Consider the following 24,171-nt stretch of genomic DNA (forward strand, 5'->3'; position numbering starts at 1 on the left):
GAGATACAGTGAGGGAGACAGCCTGCGGGAGCGAGAGGGAGATAGAGATGGAGGTAGAGTGAGGGAGGGAGATGGAGTGAGTGAGAGTGAGGGAGGAGATGGAGTGAGAGTGAGGGAAGGAGATGGAGTGAGGGAGGGATGGAGTGAGAGGGAGGGAGATGGAGTGAGAGAGCTAGTGAGACAGAGATGGCATGATGTGAGAGAGGCTGAGATTGAATGAGTGAGAGGTAGACTGAGGGAGATGGAGATAGTAAAGGGGGAGATGTGAAGTGATGAAAGAAGGATGGTGAGAGAGAGGGATTGAAGGAGAGATGGAGGGAGAAAGACGGAGGGAGAAGGAGTTGCACGGGGGGAAGAAGGAAACGGAAGGAGGGAATAATGGAAGGAGATGGAGAGTGGGATAGAGCAGGGAGAAGGAGATGGAGGGAGACTGAGGGTGAGATTGGGATCGAGGGAGACGGAGAGCGGGTGAGATTGAGAGAGATAGAAATGGATAGAGAGACAGATTGGGGAGACGTAGGGAGGGAGAGGTTGAGAGAGACGGAGAGATTGAGAGGGAGAAATTGAGGGAGATGGAGAGTTGGGTCGGGGGAGATGGAGAGAGGGATTGGGTGAGGGGGCGAAGTTGAGTGAGTGAGAGGGAGATGGAGAGGTTGAGTGAGTGAGCTGGAGAGAGGGAGAAATGGAGTTAGTGAGATGGACAGTGGGAATGAATGAGATGTACAGATTGAAAGAGAGGGAGAGATTGAGTGAGCAAGTTAGATGGAGAGGGAGAGATGAAGTGAGTAGGTTAGAGGGAGAGATGCAGTGCATACATGACTGATGGTATGATTGAGTGAGATGAAAAGAGGGAGACATTGTGTAGGGAGAGAGTTAGAGATAGGGTGAGTCAGTAATAATAGAGGGAGTGAGATAGAGTCCGTGATATAGAGTCAGAGTGATGGAGAGAGGGAAAGGAGCATTGAGTGAGCTGGAGAGGGGCAGTGAGTGATTAAGATGGAGTGAGGGAGAGATGGAGTGAGTGAGAGATGATGTGTTTGAGTGGGAGAGGTTTGAGTAAGTGAGACTGAGAGATGGAGTGAATGAGTGAGAGAGAGAGCAGCAGAGATGGACCATGTGATGGAGAGAGGAAGAAATCGAGTGTGGGAGAGGTGGAGTTTGTGAATGAGATAGAGAGTTGGAGTGTGTGAGAGAGAGTGGGAGAGATGGACTGAGTGAGATGGAGTGTCTAAGAGGGATAGATAGAATGAGGGAGAGTTGGAGTGAGTGCGTGAGACGGGAGAGATTCAGTGAAATGGAGAGAGGGAGTGATGGAGTGAGTGAGTCAGATGAAGAGAGATGCAGTGTGTGCATGAATGAGGGAGAGAGAGCATGAGGGGGAACAGAGCGCGAGGGAGAGGCAGACAAAGCATGAGGGGGGAACAGAGAACGCGAGGGAGGGGCAAAGTGTGAGGTAGGAACAGATGGAGAGTGAGGGAGGGATAGACAGAGAAAGAGTGAGGGAAGGATGGATACAGCGAGTGTGGGACTGACTAGGAGAGAGTGAGGGAGGGACAGACGGGATGAGAGTGAGGGAGGGGCAGACAGAGTGCAAGGGAGGGACTTAGAGTCAGGAAGTGACAGTGTGTCAAGGAGGGGGGGATAGACACAAAACATGAAGGAGGGATGGCCAGAGAGAGAGAGAGAGAGCAAGGCTGAGATAGATGGAGAGAGTGAGGGAGGAACAGACAGGATGCGAGTGAGGGAGGGCAGGCAGAGAGAGGGACAGACAGCGCAAGGGAGTGATAGAGAGCATGAGGGAGGGACAAGAATGCAAGGGTGGGGCAGGGCGTACGAGGGAGCTGAGGACAGAGTGAGGGAGGGACAGACAGAGAGAGCATGAGGGGAAGACAGCCAGAGACAACAAGGGAGGAATGGACAGAGAGGGACGAGGAACAAAGTGAGTGAGAGACAGCGAGAGAGTGAGTGTGGGGTAAACAGAATGGAGAGAGTGTGAGGGGTGGACAGAACAGTGAGAAGTAGCAGGAAGAGAGAATGAGTGAGTAAGAGAGATATAATGGAGGGAGAGGGGACTATCAGAGACTAGTTTGAAAGAAAAAAAATGAGAGACAGGAATGTGTGAGAGAAAGGGAGGGATGAGAGGCAGAGTTGAGTGAAGGAGCAGGAATGAGAAAGGGAAGTATGAGAGTGGAACAGGAATGAGAATGAGGGCTGAGAGAGCAAGAGGGGCAGCAAGAGTAAGAATGAGGGTTGAGAATGCAAGAGGACGAGAGCAGGAAAAGAGAGGATGTGAGTGAAAGAATAAGGAATACGAGAGAGAGGTGCATGTACCAGTTAGGGATGAAAGGATGTAGTATGGAGAGATGTGATAGGGTTAGAGGGGAGAGACATGCAGGGGGAGAGAAATCATGAGATGTTTGAGGGAGGCATAATGGAGAGGGACATATCAAAGTGAGAGGGAGGATGAAAGAATCAGGAGGAGAGAGGTGTGAGGGAGGGAGAAAGAAAGAAGGGAGCGAGAGATTGAGTGTATCACTGTGAGAGATAGACAGTGTGAGGGAGGGAGAGCAAGGCATGAGGGAGAGACGCAGGATGGGAAAGAGTGAGGCAAGGCATCGTGTGGGGTGTCCTGGTAAATAATGAATGAGATCTGGAGTGAAATAATTGGGACAGAATACAACTAGCAGTACAAGAGTGAATGTGGGAAGAGATAGTGATCCTTGTGGCAGCAATGAATGCTAATGGGTACAGAGGGGAAGAAGGATAGACATGAAACATGAGGGGCAGGTCATGGTCATTTGAATGTGTCTAATGTAATAAAATAACCTGAAGGGCTGATTGTATTAATATGAGATGGTTGTGTTGGCCCTCCGAGAAATGAGAGATTTTACAAGTCATGTTACAGAAAGTGTAATTTCTAGTGCTTGATTTTCTATGTGTATCTTAGTTATAAGCTTCAAAGGATAAGAAAATTCACAATTGCAAACTCTGCCTGACATGAATGAACAAAGGCAGGCACTGGCCAGCAGATATCTCTATGCTACCCAACCCTCTGCAACCATCAAACAGATTGTACAACCAAAGCTGTCTGCACACTAAAATGACTATTGAATAGGCCATCAGGCTTCTGAAACTACATTTCTAGTACCTGGACAAGTCAGGTAGTGCCATGAAATGGACACCTGTACAAGGTGTGTGGTGCATATGGCACACTGAGAGTGCTTTAACCTTGAACTGGAGGAGACAGTGTCAAATGTACATTCATACATTGCCACATAGAGTGTCTGCACTGGTGTCACTTGGATTATGTGCTTAGGATTTGCAGTACGACTTGAACTAGAATCATTTTAAGAATTAGCTGGGCCAAGGTTGGCTAGGTTATCACTATAGAAGTTTCAGGAGGAGAGTAGTTGATTAGTCAAACTGAAATTCTCTAGAGGATTGTATCCTGCATTTGGAATTGCACTCAAATTCCTCTATGATGTCCGAGAACAGCCATTTAGAGCAGTCATTGTCTTCAATAGGGAAAGGAAAAGCCAGCAGACAGCATCTGACAGGTTTTGGTTACTATCACGCTTGCTCATAAATGCTCATATAAGGAAAAATAGCAGTTGAAATGTGGTTACCATAGGAAGATATTATCATTGAGTTGGGTTGAACAAAACAGCAGAGATGGTTACCATTAAAAAGATGCCTTTATTTTAAAATTAATTGACAGGATGTAAGCTAGTCCAGCATTTATTGTCCTTGAAACTTGAACCATTTGATGTAGATCCACTCTCAGTGCCATTAGGAAGAGAGTTCCAAAATGCTAACTTGGTGACTGAAGTACAGTTCCAAATCAAAACGATGTATGGTATGGAAAAGAATTTGCAAATGGTGGTGTTCCCATGCTTTTGTCCCTCTAGGTGGTAGAGGTCATTGGCATAAAATTTCTGCTGAAGAAGCCTTTGAATGGTTGCTGTACATCTTGTAGATGGTTCACAATGTTGTCACTGTTGATGATAGAGGGTGTGAATGAAAGTGGGCTGCTTTGTCCTGGATGCTATCAAGCTCCTTGACTGTTGTTAGAACTGTGCTCATTCAGGCAAGTGGATAGTATTTCTTCACACACTTGACTTGTGCCTTGCTGGTGGAGACTAGGCTTTGTAGAATTCGATGAGTTACTTGCCATGTGATCTTGATTCTGTTATAACCACAGTATTTATATGGCTGGCCCAGATCTGAACAGTTTTGATCCCCTGATCTAAGGGAAAGATAAACTGGCATTGCTGGCAGTTCAGAGAAACTTTACTAGGTTGATTCTAGGGATGCTGGAATTTTCTTGTGAGGAGAAGATGAGTTGGTTGGATTGTATACATTGGAGTTGTTATTGAAACCTTTAAGATTATTTGGGGGCTTGACAGGGTAGATGGGGAGAAGTTATCTCCTCCTGTGGGAGAATCTAGGACCAGAAGGCATAATCCCATGGTAAAGGGTGATGATTTTTTCATTTGAGTAGTCAATCTGTGGAATTATTTACCATAGAAGGCGGTAAGTAGCTGGATTGCTAAATATTTTCAGGATTGAGTGAGATTTTTCTCAGTAAGAGAATCAGAATAATGGGGGAAGGGTGAGGAAGTAGAGTTGAGAATTACGAGATATGCCATGATATCATAGAATGGGAGTGTTGACTTGATGAGCTGAATGGCCTACTGATCTTGCACCTAATGATCTTATTGAACCAATTCTTGTCAGGGAAAACCCTCCCCACCCAAGAATGCTAATGGTGAATTCAGTGATGGTAATGCTATTGATTGTCAAGGGGAGATATTTAGATTCTCTCTTGCTGGAGATGGTCTTGGCCCGGCACTTGTATGAATGTTACTTGCCAATATCAATCTGAGCCCGGGTGTTGTCAAGTCTTGCTGCTTGTGTTGGTTTTAGTGTATTTTAGTACTGCTTTATCTGAAGGTTCTAGTGAGAATTTCCTTTGTGGTTAATTCATTGTTGTAGGATGGATGTTATTAACCTGGGAAGAGTGCAGAAGAAATTTCCAAGTATGTTGCCTGGGCTCAACGGTTTGAGTTATCAGGAGCGGTTGATCAAGCTAGGTCTTTTTTCTTTAGAGTGTGGGAGACTGAGGGGGATCTTATTGAAGTGTATAAGATTATGAAAGGCAAGGATGGGGTGAATGCACTCAGTCTTTTTCCCAGTGTTGGGGAATCGAGGACTAGAGGGCCTCAGTTAAGGTGAGAGTGAAAAGGATAAAAGGAAACCTGTGGGGCAACTTTTTTACACAGAGGGCGATAGCGCATATGGAATGAGCTGTCAGTGGAAGTAGTTGAGGCAAGTACATTAACAACATTTAAAAGGCAACTGGACAAATACAAGGATAGGAAAGGATTAGAAGGATATGAGCCAAGTGCAGGGAAATGGGGTTAGCATGGATGGACATTTTGGTCGGTAAGGACCAGATTGGGCCATAAGATCTGTCTCCGTGATATAGGACACTATGACTCTAATTGCAGAAACATCCAAGTTCTCATCTCTTAAGACCACCTATTTCACATCCATAATATTGCTCAACTTCACCCCCTCTCAGCTCATCTGTTGCTGAAACCCTCATTTGACATCTTTATTACTTCCGGACATGACTATTCCAATGCAAAGCTGCCTGATCTCTCACATTCTATCCTCTTTTAAAAGCATTCAAGATTGTGCCTTGGACCAATTCCGATTCATCTATCACCTCAATACTCATGGACTTTCATTGACTCCAAATCAAGCCATATGTTTTGAAAAACTAATCTCTATTCTTACATGTGTTGATGTACTTGTCCTTCTGTATTCGCTTCTCAACCCACAGCCCTTGAATCATATGAGTCCTCTAATTCTGGGCTTTTAGTCTTCGCCAGTTTTAATTTCACTTGGTGATCTTGTGTTCAGTTGCCAATGTCCTGAGCTCTGGAATTCTCTTGCTAAACCTGTCCTCCTTTCTATGTCACCTTTCTCCATTAAGACACCTGGGGAATTTTACCTATTTGACCATGCTTTTGATAATCTGACCTACGATATCCTTGGATGACTCAGTTTCATATCTTTTATAATACTCTTGCAAAATGCCTTTGAGTATGTTATTATGTCAAAGGTGCTACAGAAATAGACATTCTTTTATATACATGCTGTTTCACTCCTAATTTTCCTTTATCGGTCTACAATTAAATGGCACATTATATTGGAATTTGAAAATGCAGCCTATACATGTAATTTCGTGACTTGAGTCTTGATATTTGAACTACTGAATTCACTGAATAATTTTTATTCAAAACTTGAGAAAAACCGATGACTCGTTGGCTGTCCATCATTACGAATGAACTCTTGCAACTGATTTTGATAAGTACCATTGGTGTTGTAGGTTTATGTTCCCAACTGTTTTGGATGTATCTTTTTTTAAAATCTTGTACTTTTTTTTATTAGCTTTTAGGTTTGATTGAAATATGGCTAATAAAGGTCGAAAAAATCCAATTAAAAACCAGAAAGAAAAGGCAACCTATAATTCGCTGTATGAATTCAATGAAGATGATACAAAAAAACTGGGGAGCAGCTATGAGACTGAACAGCTAGGTAAAACACAGTTATTTTGTTTTTTGGAAATTTATGACTTAATACATTTGTGCTTTAATTTATTCCAAGTACCCAGCAATGTCCGTGTCAGCCTGCAGAAGTAAGCACGAGTGCAATAGCTTAGACTTTCTCCTAACACAGAAGAGACAGTTTTCGTAAAACACCAAGTATCCTGTAGTCAGTGTATGCCTTTAAATGATGATTGTATAAGAGAGGATCCAAATTAGCAGATGCCTTCTAATTATGGAGATAAGATGCCAGACTAAACCTGATGAATTGAGTGGGATGGATCCAAGACACCTTATGAAGAAGAGCAGATAGCTCTGAATCCTGGAGGTGGATTGGGGGAGTGTGAGGAAAGGGTGAAGAGAACACCAAGAGAATGAGAAATACAAAGAAGTTACTGAAGGAAGAGCAGCAGAGGAGAAATGGAAGGGATGAGGGAAGAGGAGAGACCCCACATATAGGAGTCTACACAGAGTGAGGGAATGGAGAAGAGTGCTGGAGGAAAGGGAGAGGTGAGAGGGAATGGGCTTTGGAGAGGAGAACATTGTAAATTGGCTGGATAAAGGAAAATAAATAGGGGAAAGGACAGATGTAGTGAACAGATAAGAGAGGAAAGGAAGGGAAGCAAGAAAGAGTTTTACAAACAAAATGGTGGGAGTACAATTGGAAGTAGGCCATTCATCTGTTTTGAGCCTGCTCCACCGTTCATTATAAAGTGTGGAGATGACTGTTTTATCGGAAAGGTGAGGAACCTGGGGGATAGGAGATGGCAATTGGTGTAGAGGATATTGTAGAGGCGAGAGGAAGACAGCAACATTTCTGGAGAGAAGGTGCCTGAGGAAAGGTAGGATAGAAAGAAATGGACAATTAAAAGGGGAAGTAGTAAGGTGATTGAAGGAGCAGGGAGATGAGAGATGATGAAAAGGAAAGAAATGATTGAAGAACAAAGGTGAACATGAAGGAGAAGGAGAGGGAGGAAACAGATGTGACCCTGGAAAGAGAAGGTTAGGAGAATGGGTGTTGTATCTGAAATGATGAGGGATCTGGGTGGCTTCACGCATGAATAACATAAAAAGAGCATGCAGTTACAGCAAGCAATTGGTTTTAATAAGCTTATTAAACAAAGATTTCTAAGGGGCTTGACGAGTTATGTCCTGTGAAGATACACTTTCTGTCTTGAAATCCCGATTGTCTCTAAGACTTGTCAAATTATTGAATTCTTTACCTAGGGAGCAGTGACTGCTGTCTTATTAAAATTAATTATGACTATGTTAGATATTGAATTTAGAAGGAGTGAAAGGTTAAGGGGAATTAGCAGGAAATGATTTTGGAGACAGGAAGGAAAATGAATAGAGTCATAGAGATGTACAGCACGGAAACAGACCCTTCGGTCCAACCCGTCCATGCCGACGAGATATCCCAACGCAATCTAGTCCCACCTACCAGCACCCAACCCATATTCCTCCAAACCCTTCCTATTCATATACCCATCCAAATGCCTCTTAAATGTTGCAATTGTACCAGCCTCCACCACTTCCTCTGGCAGCTCATTCCATACACTTACCACCCTCTGCGTGAAAAAGTTGCCCCTTAGGTCTCTTTCCGCTCTCACCCTAAACCTACGCCCTCTAGTTCTGGACTCCCCGGCCCCAGGGATAATACTTTGTCTATTTATCCTATCCATGCCCCTCAGAATTTTGTAAACCTCTATAAGGTCACCCCTCAGCCTCCCATACTCTAGAGAAAACAGCCCCAGCCTCTCCCTATAGCTCAGATCCTCCAACCCTGGTAACATCCTTGTAAATCTTTTCTGAACCCTTTCAAGTTTCACAACATCTTTCCAATAGGAACGAGATCAGAATTGCACGCAATATTCCAACAGTGGCCTAACCAATGTCCTGTAGAGCCGCAGCATGACCTCCCAACTCCTGTACTCAATACTCTGACCAATAAAGGAAAGCATACCAAATGCCTTCTTCACTATCCTATCTACCTGCGACTCCACTTTCAAGGAGCTACGAACCTGCATTCCAAAGTCTCTTTGTTCAGCAACACTCCCCAGGACCTTACCATTAATTGTATAAGTCCTGCTAAGATTTCCTTTCCCAAAATGCAGCACCTCGCATTTATCTGAATTAAACTCCGTCTGCCACTTCTCAGCCCATTGGCCCATCTGGTCCAGATCCTGTTGTAATCTGAGGTAACCCTCTTCGCTGTCCACTACACCTCCAATTTTAGTGTCATCTGCAAACTTACTAACTGTATCTCTTATGCTCGCATCCAAATCATTTATGTAAATAACAAAAAGTAGTGAACCCAGCACCGATCCTTATGGCACTCCACTGGTCACAGGCCTCCAGTCTGAAAAACAACCTTCCACCACCACCCTCTGTCTTCTACCTTTGAGCCAGTTCTGTATCCAAATGGCTAGTTCTCCCTGTATTCCATGAGATCTAACCTTGCTAATCAGTCTCCCATGGGGAACCTTGTCGAATGCATTACTGGAGTTCATATAGATCACATCTACTGCTCTGCCCTGATCAATCCTCTTTGTTACTTCTTCAAAAACCTCAAATCAAGTTTATGAGACATGATTTCCTATGCACAAAGCCATGGTGACTACCCCTAATCAGTCCTTGCCTTTCCAAATACATGTACATCCTGTCCCTCAGGATTCCCTCCAACAACTTGCCCACCACCGAGGTCAGGCTCACCAGTCTTTAGTTCCCTGGCTTGTCTTTACCGCCCTTCTTAAATAGTGGCACCACGTTAGCCAACCTCCAGTCTTCCGGCATCTCACCTGTGACTATCGATGATACAAATATCTCAGCAAGAGGCCCAGCAATCACTTCTCTAGCTTCCCACAGAGTTCTAGGGTACACCTGATCAGGTCCTGGGGATTTATTCACCTTTAACCATTTCAACACTTCCTACTCTATAATCTGGACATTTTGCAAAATGCCACCATCTATTTCCCTACAGTCTATCTTCCATATCCTTTTCCACAGTAAATACTGATGCAAAATGTTCATTTAGTATCTCCCCCATTTTCTGTGGCTCCACACAAAGGCAGCCTTGCTGATCTTTGAAGGGCCCTATTCTCTCCCTAGTTACCCTTTTGTCCTTAATATATTTGTAAAAACCCTTTGGATGCTCCTTAATTCTATTTGCCGAAGCTATCTCATGTCCCCTTTTTGCCCTCCTGATTTCCCTCTTAATGATGGAGTGGGCTTGATGGGCTGAATGGCCTACTCTTGCTCCTGTTTATTTATTGTGCAAAAGGCAGGGAGACTGCAAATGCTATTAGAGGACAGACCTCAAACCAACTCTGGGTTTAGAAGGTCCTGCTGACTATACCATCTCAGGCAAGCCATACCAAAATAATTGGTAGAGTTGCACATATGGAAATGCTGTCATCTGTGAGAGTACAGCAGGTTTACCACTGCATGCAACGATTGCCAGTGTTCAAGATTACAAATCGATAGATTGCTGTATCACGCTTTGGATCGTAATATCAAGAAAAACGATGACAGCAGTTTGTCATCTGCATTCTGACCCTAAGAAGCTGCTTATATATGAATGAAAGCTTAAGCATTAGGCAGCAGCAAGGAGAGAGCAGCCAGAGCAGGACCTTTGGTGGGATAGCGGCAGGGGCCAGGTCTGACTCCTAGTTGCAATATGCCCCGAGCAGGGACTTCTGGTGTTGGCAAGGCGGTGGCTGCTGTGGCACTAGCATGGTATGCTCTGAGCCAGGACTCCTGGTATGCTCAGAGTCAGTGACGTGTCAGCGGAGTCCAGGACTTTTGATTGTGGGGTGAGTGTGGGTTCAGCACAGGTGTCGATGGTGGCAAGACGGGCCCAGCAACAAAGAGATGGCGGCTAGAGAATGGCAACTGCTATGTTTGTTGCTCCTGTGTAGGTGGTGGTGAGCCAGTGGAGGAGGGGCTGGGGGCAGCACAGGTGTTATTGGTTAGCTAGATCAGGACTCTCTTTCTGTTATATCTTTTGTTCTTTTTATTCTTAAACTATTCAAAACAGCTCCAGATTCTGGTGACTGTTGAAACTTCTCCCTGTAAAATGCAAGTGACTATAAATAAATCATTCGTCCGTTGCATCATGTTATGTTCTATCGCTGTGATAATGGAGGTGAACATCTGTCACGTTGAAAAGAATGGTTTGAAAATCTGCAGAAAGCTTGATGCTTCCTCACGTTGATGCAGGCTTTCAGAGTACAAGACTTCTGTACTCTGGCCATTGACGCCCCTCATCTGGCTCTTAGGTAGCAGAACTGCCCTCTACAAACCTTCACCTATCCATCCTCTCTGCCACAACCATCTTCCACCCCCATGCAGACTTGTGCCCAACCTTTTAGCATATTTGTGCAAACCTCTGAAGGTCCCTGTGTCTGAGCTGGTGGCAGAATATGTAAGGTATAGTAGAGGGTGATGTTCTAAAACTATGAGGCTATATAGAGAGTAAAGTAAAGCAGCTTTACCCTGGCTTTGTTGTATATCAGATTAGGAAATACATCATCCTGACACTGGGTATTCAAAGAAGGCTCATGCTCCATTCGTACACATTGCTTTTATGTGCTCAGCAAAATTCATGCAGGAGCATATTTGCAAAGATGAAGATCAGACCGAGGACAAATATTTGAGGTCCTCCTAATAATTGACTGAATCAAAATGGATATTGAGCCTGCTGGAGAATCTCTAAATAAAGCTGTTTGAACTTGAGGAAATGGTTTTGATTGCCAGAAGCCCCAAAAAGGCACGGGAGCAGTGTGGGGGAACTTGAGTGTAGGTAGGGAGTGAGTCCAGCAGCAGTTTTGTTTTGAGGAAGGAATAATTCTGTCTAGTATTGTCTTGGTGGTATGCACACATTATTCCATGACACAATTTTGTATCAAGGTTAATATTCACTGTCCATATAAATGGCTGGTCTCCTGCATAACAACTTTACAGGCATGACATGTGCAATTGGACATTATCTATACAGATCCTAGTAATGTAGCAGCTGTGGACCCTGCATGCTCAAATGCTTCTGGATCTACACATTCAATAATACTGCTCACTCATGGTAATATTAATGTGCCAGTACCAAGTGAAAAGGATAAGTGAATATTTAAAATTGTGATAATAAAAAGCTGCATTTACTTAAAGCCATTATATTAACAGAATATCCGCCATATAATTTGTTTAATTGATCTTTAGTTGTGTTGACTTCCTTTCCCTTTCCATTTCCATTTATGGCAATGTCCAAGCTATTGATATACACTTGTTACACATATGAATCATGGAATCCCTACAGTGCAGAGAAAGGCCATTCGGCCCAACAAGTCAGTACTGATCCTCTGAAGAGCATCCCACCCAGACACAATTCCCCACCTATCCCCATAACTCCACATTTACCATGGCCAGTCCACCTAACCTGTACATTTTTAGAGGCTGGGAGGAAACTGGAGAACCCAGCAGAAATTCTCATAGACACAGAAAATGTGTAGATGCCATATAGACAATCACCCAAGACTGGAATTGAACCCAGGTCTCTGGTGCTGTGAGTACTTACGAAAGCTGGGCATTGCTGAATATTTTAGGAATCTGATGATGCCACTTTCTGCAGGTGGGCCACAAAAATGTTCACATTTTTCTTCAACTGAGGATTCCCTACCACCATGATTGACAGGACCTTCAGCCATGTCCAACCCATTTCCCACACTTCTGCCCTTACCTATTCTTTTATCTTCCACACAACGTACCCTGTTAAACTTCTTTGAGGAGGTAACATACAAGTTAAACAAAGGAGAGCCAGTGGAAGCGACCTGTTTGGGTTTCCACAAGGCCTATGACAAAGTGCTGCACAGGAGGCTACTAAGTAAGATAAGAGCTCCTGGTGTTAGGGGCAAGGTTCTGGCCTGGAGAATGGGTTGTCTGACTGGCAGAAGGCAGAGAATAGGGATAAAGGGGCCTTTTAAGGTTGGCAGCTGGTGACTAGTAGAGTTCCATATTGGAACGACAAGCATTCGCGTTATACATTAATGATCTGGGAGAAGGAACTGAGGGCATTGTTGCTAAATTTCCAGATGACATAAAAATAGCTGGAGGGACAAGTAAAGTTGAGAAGGCAGGGAGGCTGCAGAAGGACGTGATATGCTGGAAGAGTAAGCAAAGTAGTAGATGGAATGCAATGTGGAAAAATGGGAGGTAATACACTTTGATGGGAAGAATAGAAGCATAGCCTATTTTATAAACCAGGAAACGCTTTGGTAATCTGAAGCACAAAGGAACTTGGGAATCCTAGTTCAGAATTCCTTTAAGGTTAATATGTAATTTGAGTTGGCAAATGCAATGTTAGCATTCATTTCAAGAGGGCTAGAATATAAAGAGCATAGATATACTGCTGAAGCTGTATAAGTCAGACCACATTTGGAATATTGTAAGCAGTTTTGGGTCCCTTATCTAAGAAAGAATGCCCTGGGGTCTGAGGGGAGGTTTACAAGAATGATCTCAGGGTTGAAGGGTTTGTCATCTGGGTCGATGGAGTTTAGAAGGATGAGAGGGATTTGATTAAAACTTAAAGATACTGAGAGGTCTGGGTAGAGTTGACATGGAGAAGATGTTTCCAGTAGTAGGAGAGACTAGAACCTGAGGGCACAGCCTTCGAATGAAGGGGCGACCCTTTAGAACAGAATTGAGAAGGAATTTCTTCAGCCGGAGGGTGGTTAATTTGTAGAACTTATTGCTGCCGGTGGCTGTGGAGGGCAAATCATTGTGTGTATTTAAAATAGATCGATAGATCAGTTCTTGATTGGTAAAGGTATCAAAGCTCATTGGGAGGAGAATGGGATTGAAAAACCTACCAGCCATTGGGCAGACCAGAGTCAAGGGCCGAATGGCCTAATTCTGCTCATATTCTAGATTAGAATGGTGCTGGAAAAGCACAGCAGTTCAGGCAGCATCTGAGGAGCAGTAAAATCGACGTTTCGGGCAAAAGCCCTTCATCAGGAATACGCTTTTGCCTGAAACGTCGATTTTACTGCTCCTCGGATGCTGCCTGAACTGCTGTGCTTTTCCAGCACCATTCTAATTTAGACTCTGGTTTCCAGCATCTGCAGTCATTGTTTTTACCTAATTCTGCTCATATGACTTTTGATCTTATGGACACTGTGGTCTTCTACTCTTCCACTCCCCACACCCCTATGGCACCTTGCCATGCAATATTAAAAGGTGCAACATGCCAGTTTATGTCCTCCCTTCTTACTATCCAAGGCCCAAGGCACACTGTGCAGGTGAGGCAGTGATTTACATGCACTTCACTCGATCTAGGCTATCTATATGTGCTGCTCACAATGTTATCTCCTCTGCACTGGGGAGACGAAATGCAGATTTGGTGACCCCTTTGTGGAACACCAACATCAGTCAGTAAAAACGAGCCTCCAGTTGCCTGCCAGTTCAATACATCTCCATGTTCCCATGCCAACATTTCTGTTTCAGGTCTACCACACGATCAAGTGAGGCTCAATGAATAACATCATGACTTCTGCTTATAGACCTTGCAGTCCTCAGGATTCAACATTGAGTTTAACAATTTTACAGCATGAACATCTCCTTCCGTGCCTGTTGTCCACCCGCACTCTCACTGCTTTCATTACAACCCACCCATTTTCAACTACTCATGGTCATGATGATCACTTACCTAGCAGAACTCTGAGGGGAACACCACCCCTGCTTATGATTCCACCCCCATTCCCTCCTCCATCACTCCCAGTCCAGTTACAGGCTCCACCCAACTCCCAGCTCCACACGTACACCAGGTCCTAGCTCCCAGCCCTGCCGAGTTTTCACCATCCCCCCAGACCTTCCTCTCACTGAGGACAAACAATCAGTCCTCAGCAAAGGCCTTACCTTTATCCCCTCCATCCACGCGCCAATGAATTTAATACGCATCATGATATTGAACACTTCTTCCACCACCTCTACCTCCGAGCTTACTTTTTCAATCAGGACTCCTGCCCACCTTCTGAGGACCCCTTCAATTGCCTCCAATACACTCCATCCTCCTGGACACCCCATGCTAACCTATTACCCAACCTCAGAGAAAGTAAGAGCTGCAGATGCTGGAGACCAGAGCTAAAACATTTCTCCACCTTCCTCATTTCCCCTCCCCCCACCTTTTCTCAGTCCCAACTCTTGGAATCAGCACCGCCTTCTAGACCTGCAATCTTCTTCCCGACCTCTCTGCCCCCAACCCCTCTCCGGCCTATCACCCTCACCTTAACCTCCTTCCACCTATCGCATTCCCAATGCTTCTCCCCCAAGTCCCTCCTCCCTACCTTTTATCTGCTTGGCACACCCTCCTCATTCCTGAAGAAGGGCTTATGCCCGAAACGTCGATTCTCCTGCTCCTTTGATGCTGCCTGACCTGCTGCGCTTTTCCAGCAACACATTTTTTAGCTATTACCCACCTTCGACCTCTTCATTTCCAACTGCCGCTGAGACATTAACCACCTCAAAAGGTCTACCCCCCACCCCCACTCCAACCTCTCACCCTCACAACACACAGCCTTCCACGCCCTCTGCTCCAAACCCAACTTCACCATCAAGCCAGCAGATAAGGGGGATGCAGTGGTAGTTTGGCGCACTGAACTCTACACTGCTGAAGCCAGGAACCAACTCGAAGACACCTCTTCCTACCGCCCCCTCGACCATCATCCCACCCCCCATCACCAAACCATCATCTCCCAGACCATACACAACCTCATCACCTCAGGAGATCTCCCACCCACAGCTTCCAACTTCGTAGTCCGGGAACCCCGCACCGCCCGATTCTACCTTCTTCCCAAAATCCACAAGCCTGACCGCCCCAGCCGACCCATTGTCTCGGCCTACTCCTGCCCCACCGAACTCATCTCCACCTACCTCGATACTGTCCTATCCCCCCAGTCCAGGAACTCCCCACATACGTTCGAGACACCACCCTCCATCTCATCCAATACTCTGTTTCCCTGGCCCTCAACCCCTCATCTTCACCATGGATATCCAATCCCTCTACACCTCCATCCGCCATAACCAGGGCCTCCAAGTCCTCTGTTTCTTCCTCTCCCAACATCCCCAACAGTACCCTTCCACCGACACTCTCATTCGTTTGGCTGAACTGGTCCTCACCCTTAACAATTTCTCCTTTGAGTCCTCCCACTTCCTCCTGACCAAAGGGGCAGCCATGGGCACACGTATGGGCCCCAGCTGTGCCTGTCTCTTTGTTGGCTACGTAGAACAGTCCATCTTCCGTAGTTACACCGGCACCACTCCCCACCTTTTCCTCCACTACATTGATGCATTGGCGCCACCTCGTGCTCCCGTGAGGAGGTTGAGCAGTTGATCAACTTCACCAACACATTCCACCCTGACCTTAAATTTACCTGGACCATCTCTGGCACCTCCCTCCCCTTCCTGGACCTCTCCATCTCCATTAATGACGACCGACTTGACACTGACATTTTTTACAAACCCACTGACTCCCACAGCTACCTCCTGCAAAAATGCCATCCCGTATTCCCAATTTCTCTGCCTCTGCCGTATCTGCTCCCAGGAGGACCATTTCCACTACAGAATATACCAGATGGCCTCCTTTTTTAGAGATTGCAATTTCCCTTCCCATGTGGTTGAAGATGCCCTCCAACGCATCTCGTCCACATCCCGCACCTCCGCCCTCAAACCCCACCCCTCCAACTGTAACAAGGAAAGAACCTCCCGGTGCTCACCTTCCACCCTACCAACCTTCTCATAAACCAAATCATCTGCCGACATTTCCGCCACCTCCAAATGGACCCCACCGCCAGAGATATATTTCCCTCCCCACCCCTTTCCGCTTTCCACAAAGACTGTTCCCTCCGTGACTACCTGGTCAGGTCCACACCCCCCTCCCTTCCTGACACACTCCCCTGCCACGGCAGGAATTGCAAAACCTGTGCCCACTCCACCCTCCCCCCACCTCACCTCCATCCAAGGCCCCAAAGGAGCCTTCCACATCCATCAAAGTTTTACCTGCACATCCACCAATGTCATTTATTGTATCCATTGCTCCCGATGTGGTCTCCTCTACATTGGGGAGACTGGACGCCTTCTCGCAGAGCGCTTTAGGGAACTACTCCGGGACACCCGCACCAATCAATCCCACCACCCCGCGACCCAACATTTCAACTCCCCCTCCCACTCTGCTAAGGACGTGCAGGTCCTCGGCCTTCTCCGCCACCGCTCCCTCACCACCAGACGCCTGGAGGAAGAACGCCTCATCTTCCGCCTCGGAACACTTCAACCCCAGGGCATCAATGTGTATTTCACTAGAATCCTCATTTCCCCTTCCCCCACCTTACCTCTGTTCCAACCTTTAGCTCAGCACTGTCCTAATGACCTGTCCCACCCGCCAATCTCCTTTCTCACCTATCCACTCCACCCTCCCCCCGACCTATCACCTTCACCCCCTCCCCCACTCACCTATTATACTCTTTGCTACCTTCTCCCCAGCCCCAAACCCCCCCCCCTCCATTTGTCTCTCTACCCTGGAGGTTTCCTGACCCTATTCCTGATGAAAGGCTTTTGCCTGAAACGTCAATTTTCCTGCTCCTCGGATGCTGCCTGACCTGCTGTGCTTTTCCAGCACCACTCTGATCTAAACTCTGATTTCCAGCATCTGCAGTCCTCACTTTTGCCTAGCTTCTCTTCCCTAGTTGACTATCAACAAGCTTTTTGTTCCTTTTCGCTGTCTTTTGGTTCTGCCCCCACCGAGTCATCAGCATAATTTCCATCTTTTTACTGAACTTGAAATGTTGGTTCAGTTTTCTATTTGCAGATGCTGCCAGACCTGCTGAGTTTCTCCAGCAATTTTGATTTTGGTTTGCTGAAGAATCTTGCGGGACTTGATAGATAGGTCGTTTCCCTTTGCGGGAACATCTAGAACCAGAGGGCATAATCTTAGAATAAGAACTTGCCCATTTGAGACATGGGTGAGGACAAATTTCTTCTCCGAGGGGAGTGAAACTATGGAATTATTTACCACAAAGAGCAGTAGAGGTTGGGTCATTAACTATATTCAAGGCTAACAGACATATTTTAATCAGAAAGGGAATAAATGGTTATGGGAAAACACAGGAAAGTTGAGTTAGAGATTATCAGATTTGCCATGACCCCTCTTAATGACAGAACAGACTTAATGGGCTGATTCTACATATTTTTTAATGTTTTTAAGTCTTTTCTTTAGTCAAGTGCAGGAAGGCAGCAGCATGGTATTTGATATTTAGTTGAATATTAAGACATCCAATGAATCCACCCTCTGCTGGAATAGTGTTGATTTGGATATCTGGTCAGAATTTTCATTATATACTAATAATTGTCTCTGATCTTGATCCAAGCTGCTGACTGGCAGCAAATCGGATGTGGATTCAGCTGACTTAGAATCTGCAGACATATTAGCATCAATACCACACAAAATACCAAGGATCTTGTGACAAAATGTCTATGTAATTAGCTGGGATTTTGCGCAACACGAGCAGTTGAATTGACTCTTCTCTGATGCAAGACCTCTTGATACAGTAGAATTATTCAGTCATCCATTTGATCTTTTGAGAGTTAGAATGCACAAAATTTATCATTGTCAGTGATATGTTAGACCCACATAACCTGAACAAAACTGCACATTTCTTCTTTTATTTAAAAAACTTTGCTTGATGATCAAGTACATTGCTGGAGGTTCCTAAGAGAAAACGTTGTACCTTGATTCTAACTTGGGCAATTTGTTTTAAGTGAAATATACAACTAATACATTAATAATGTCATCTTGTGGTTTCACGCCATTAGGCTTAAAGTGAAAAGTTTAGCATCGCTATGTATGGATGTTTTCTGTTTATAGAAGAGGCCACAATGCAGCTTGGGAGGAAACGGTTGGCATCCAGTGCAGTGACTGATCAGGAAGATGAAATGGATGACATTAATGTGGGGTATGATAATCTGAGCAGAATTTATTTTGTATATGACACGGTATGAATTGTATGTTTATCCTGCTGAATTCAAGTACGAAGAAGAAAAAGAGAAAGGTGCAAGTTAATAGAAATTCTCGTGTTTTTTGTGAAACAAAAGAGAGGAATTATTTGGTTTTTAATACGACTTGCAGAAATAAATATGGTGTCATTTTTTAGTGCATTGGAGTTCTTGATAGTGATGCTACTGAACTTTGTTTTGGTAAAACCTTTCCTGTTTAAACCCTTCCATTATTTCCTGAAGCTAAAAAAGCCATAAAAAAGATCAGTAGAAATTTAAATGTTATAGAGACATAAAACTAAAATTTCATGGAATCATAGAGATTTTAGGAGTTAAAAATGCAAGATAGGACTCCATTTCCAGCACACACTATTTTAACCAGAGGTGGCGCATAATGCACACAGACATGTAAATCAGCTTGTCTGTTTAAACTCAATGGACAAGACAAGAAGAGTCCATTTTCACTCAGTGAATGACTACAAAATGTATAATTCAGAACCTCATGGTGGAAATGTAAATGCTTGTGAAAGGCAGATAAGTTCGATGAGTAGACCTTTTTAGCTGTCAGGTTACTTACATCCTGCTGAAAAGACTGCCTGCCTGTGTCTGTAAAAATGGTGAATATTTTTTCTAGCAATTGCAGTAGATGTTTGTTGACAAGAAGTATCATTATGGCTGTATAACTGCTTGGTTACTTTTTTTTTCCACAACTTGTGGTTATCATAGTGGGATACACAGTTCGATTAACAACTCCAGGAGATCATTAAAACATTAGCTATCTTTGAAGTGGGCTGAGAATGCAAATGTTTGTTCTTATAAGGAATTAAATACTTCCAGGGATTTCATGGATAAAAGTTTTTTTTTAATACAATGAAGTCTGTAATAGAGACTTATTACAACTTGGTATGTTAGACTGGAAGGTGGGGGCATTTGTCGACATGAATTGGCATGGTTTGGGTAAGTGGAATGGCTGAGGTAATGTGCTTGAAGATGTAATATTGAATAAAACAGCTGAAATGAAAGCCTGGAGAATTTGAGCCCAACGCCTAACCACAGCAGTCATTTCTGATTTGTTTCTGAAATTTCCTGACTTGTCCTACTCACCTTTAATTTCCTGATATTTACAGGTAAGTGGGGAGAACATAAATATAGCAACTAGGACCCAGGGTTACAGAGAATTCAGAGATCTGGCAAAAGTTAGTTTGATGCTTTTTTTATCATTTCTCAGCAATCATAGAACAATACAGTGCAGAATAGGCTCTTCGGCCCTCGATGTTGCGTTGACCTGTCATCATCCCTGTGCTTATCTAAGGATTGTTTAAATGCCCCTAATGTGGCTGAGTTAACTACATTGGCAGGCAGGGCAATCCAGGCTCTTACCACTCTCTGAGTAAAGAACCTGCCTCTGAATGTGTCCTAAATCTATCACCCCTCAATTTGTAGCTATGCCCTCTCTACAAGCTGACATCATCAACCTAGGAGAAAGAATTTCACTGTCGACCTATCTAATCTTCTGACCAGCTAGATTGAACGCTGTTGGAAGAAAATGTCTATAACTGATGGTAGGGAACTGGATGTGGAAATCACAAAGCTGGCAGGATGTCAATGAATTGTGAGGAATGGGGGTGATATTACAGGTTTCATTGGAAGATCTGGGAGAAGCATTTCTTTTCCATCTGATTAGCTGGTAGCTCCTGGAGAAGCAAGGCTTTGGCTCTGGCAGACCTCATTCCAGAGGAAGGCTTGCTGGTGTCCACACAACTGCCTGATTGGCAGAGGCTATGCCAGGCCTTCCTTAAGGGAGTATGGTTCTTTCACCAGCTTTCTGGCTGCAGGTGACACCCACATCAACAGTGGAAACCTCCGCCCTGTGTGTGGAAACAAATTAGTGCAGATCCAGAAGAGCTATTGCCATTATATCCGGGCAGTGGACAGAGTGAGTGCTTAAGCTGTTGGGTGGGATGCTGATTCAGTGAGCAGCTTTGTCTTGGCTTGTATCAAACTTCTTGGTTGTTGTTGGGAGTTGCACTCATCCGGACAAACAGAGAGTTTTTCATCACACTACCCTGACTTGCAAGTAACGGTCAATCCAGCTTTGGGCAATCCGTGGCTGAGTTGTGCACGAGAATTGCTCTGTCCCACTCTTGGAACAGCAATATCTAGATGGTTGGTTCTGGTCAATGCCAATACCCAAGAGTGGAAACTAATGATAATAATGCCATTAAATGTCATTACCTTGAATTAAAATGCTTAGATTCTCTCTTGTTGGAGGTGGTCATTGATCACAACTTCTGTAGCCTGAATGTTATTTGCTATTTTGTCAGCCCACATGTGCCCAGGGATGGATTGCTTCACTACATCTGACGAGTTGCAAATGAAACTGGACGTTGTGCAATTATCAGTGAACACCTCTGCTTGTGAATTGATAATACAGGGAAGATGTTGAAGAAGCAGCGTAAGATAGTTAGGCCAAGGAATTAATGTGTCAGAGCTGTTTTGATTGACTTTCAGCAATCACAACCATCTTCCTTTATGTTAGCCATGCCTAGCTGTTAGCTATCTATTGGAAAGTGTCCCCTGAGTCCCATGGACTTTAAAGATGACAGGAGCTGAACTCCTGGAGAAGCCCAAGCTGAGTTTCTGTGATCAACCTATTGTTGAATAAGTATAAGTTATTAGTTTTATCTGTGACAATTCCTTCATTTTAGAATGGAGAGTAGACTGATAATTGGCTTGATTGGATTTATTCTGTTGGTTTGTGGAGAGAATGTACCATTTTTCACATTGTTGGGTAAATACCAATGTTGTAGTGGTGCTGGAAAGCTTAACTCTGGGTGGAGCAAGTTCTCAAGCATATGTCTCAGAGGTGTAGGAGGTGATGGATTCTCAGGGGAATGTATCATGAACAGGCACGTTTCTGGTAGTGAGGCTGGCTCTAATGCAATGAAGGGTACGTCGGGTCCAAGAGGTCAATTGTGTTAGGGGATTCTTTAGTCCAAGGTACAGACAGGCGTTTCCTTGGCCAGCAGCAACGAAGCAGAATGGTGTGTTGCTTCCCTGGTGCCAGGATTAAGGATGTCTCAGAGGGTGCCTTTGTGTGGAGCCACAGAAAATGGGGAGATACTAAACGAGTATTTTGCATCAGTATTTACTGTGGAAAAGGATTTGGAAGATATAGACTGTGGGGAAATAGATGGTGACATCTTGCAAAATGTCCAGATTACAGAGGAGGAAGTGCTGGATGTCTTGAAACGCGTAAAGGTGGATAAATCCCCAGGACCTGATCAGGTGTACCCTAGAACTCTGTGGGAAGCTAGAGAAGTGATTGCTGGGCCTCTTGCTAAGGTATTTGTATCATCGATAGTCACAGGCAAGGTGCTGGAAGACTGGAAGTTGGCTAACGTGGTGCCACTGTTTAAGAAGGGTGGTAAGGACAAGCCAGGGAACTATAGACCAGTGAGCCTGACCTCGGTGGTGGGCAAGTTGTTGGAGGGAATCCTGAGGGACAGGATGTACATGTATTTGGAAAGGCAAGGACTGATTAGGGATAGTCAACATGGCTTTGTGGGTGAGAAATCATGTCTCATAAACTTGATTGAGTTTTTTGAAGAAGTAACAAAGAGGATTGATCAGGGCAGAGCAGTAGATGTGATCTATATGAACTCCAATAAGGCATTTGACAAGGTTCCCCATGGGAGACTGATTAGCAAGGTTAGATCTCATGGAATACAGGGAGAACTAGCCATTTGGATACAGAACTGGCTCAAAGGTAGAAGACAGAGGGTGGCGGTGGAGGGTTGTTTTTCAGACTGGAGGCCTGTGACCAGTGGAGTGCCACAAGGATCGGTGCTGGGTCCTCTACTTTTTGTCATTTACATAAATGATTTGGATGGGAGCATAAGAGGTACAGTTAGTAAGTTTGCAGATGACACTAAAATTGGAGGTGTAGTGGACAGCAAAGAGGGTTACCTCAGATTACAACAGGATCTGGACCAGATGGGTCAATGGGCTGAGAAGTGGCAGAACTTATACACTTTATGGTAAGGTCCTAGGGAGTGTTGCTGAACAAAGAGACCTTGGAGTGCAGGTTCATAGCTCCTTGAAAGTGGAGTTGCAGGTAGATAGGATAGTGAAGAAGGCATTTGGTATGCTTTCCTTTATTGGTCAGAGTACTGAGTACAGGAGTTGGGAGGTAATGTTGCGGCTGTACAGGACATTGTGTGCAATTCTGGTCTCCTTCCTATCGGAAAGATGTTGTGAAACTTGAAAGGGTTCAGAAAAGATTTACAAGGATGTTGCCAGGGTTGGAGGATCTGAGCAATAGGGAAAGGCTGAACAGGTTGATGCTGTTTTCCCTGGAGCGCCAGAGGCTGAAGGGTGACCTTATAGAGGTTTATAAAATTATGAGGGGCATAGATCGGGTAAATCGACAAAGTCTTTTCCCTGGAATCGGGGAGTCCATAACTAGAGGGCATAGGTTTAGGGTGAGAGGGGAAATATATAAAAGAGACCTCAGGGGCAATGTTTTCACGCAGAGGGTGGTACGTGTATGGAATGAGCTGCCAGAGGAAGTGGTGGAGGCTGGTACAATTGCAACATTTAAGAGGCATTTAGATGGGTATGTGAATAGGAAGGGTTTGGAGAGATATGGGCCGGGTGCTGGCAGGTGGGACTAGATTGAGTTGGGATATCTGGTCAGCAAGGACAGGTTGGACCGAAGGGTCTGTTTCCGTGCTGTACTTCTCTACGACTCTATAACTATGTCTGGAATGCTGAAAGCCAATGTTGTACCCAGTGTTTTTGATCATTTGATGTGGGTTGAATGAAAACTAGCACCTGTACTACAGGGGACCTCAGTTAGAGGGTTTAGTATCCATGCTGCTATTGATTTGTTATTTTATGGCCAACAAGTCCATTTTATAGAACTTCATCAAATCTGTATTGGAAGTCAATGTCCATCACATTTTCTCCATTAGCCTCGTCAACTGTCTCTGCTACCTCATAGAAAAGCTCATTCACACAAGTTAAATTGAAATTTGTGCTGGGCTTTGTCTTTATTGTGATTAAAATATTTTCCTTCACTGAGGCTAAAATGATTGTTTTCTGTTTACCTTAGCACGCTATTTGGATTGTGATGTCTAGGTTCATCTCTGGCCTTCTGACACCATCCAATATTGAAGAAGGAATAAAAGGTTACAGCCAGTGCCTCTGTTCTTCCCACTCTTACCTCCCTGTATCTCCTTGGATGCATTTAGTCTAGTCCTGGTGACTTATCAGCACTAAGTATATCTGACCTTTCTCATGATATTTGTTTACAAATTTTAGCCCATCCTCTGTCAACAACCTTATTGTTCACCTGTGACTTTGAAAGCACCTTCTTGATAAAGATAGATGCACAATACTCAGTACTCAACTCATGCCCTCTGTCTCCATGCCTAGACACTTACTGCTCCCTCATTAGCCATACCCTACTGCCTTCTAACTATTTAGTAGTAAGATGCCTACAGAGGATCTTTACAGTCCCCTT

At 44.6% G+C, this 24,171-nt stretch overlaps 1 protein-coding gene across 2 annotated transcripts in view; it reads left to right on the forward strand.

Annotated features, from left to right (window-relative positions):
• Positions 1–24,171, forward strand: part of sycp3 (synaptonemal complex protein 3) — a 95,261-nt gene that overhangs the window by 12,332 nt on the left and 58,758 nt on the right. For both annotated transcript variants that reach the window (XM_060845220.1, XM_060845221.1), the window contains exons 2-3: positions 6,460–6,606; positions 18,517–18,604. In XM_060845220.1, coding sequence (XP_060701203.1) covers positions 6,480–6,606; positions 18,517–18,604 — 215 coding nt within the window. In that variant the 5' untranslated portion in view covers positions 6,460–6,479. The remainder of the gene's footprint in view (positions 1–6,459; positions 6,607–18,516; positions 18,605–24,171) is intronic.

This window comes from Hemiscyllium ocellatum, chromosome 26, assembly GCF_020745735.1.
Source record: "Hemiscyllium ocellatum isolate sHemOce1 chromosome 26, sHemOce1.pat.X.cur, whole genome shotgun sequence".
NCBI classification, from domain to species: domain Eukaryota; kingdom Metazoa; phylum Chordata; class Chondrichthyes; order Orectolobiformes; family Hemiscylliidae; genus Hemiscyllium; species Hemiscyllium ocellatum.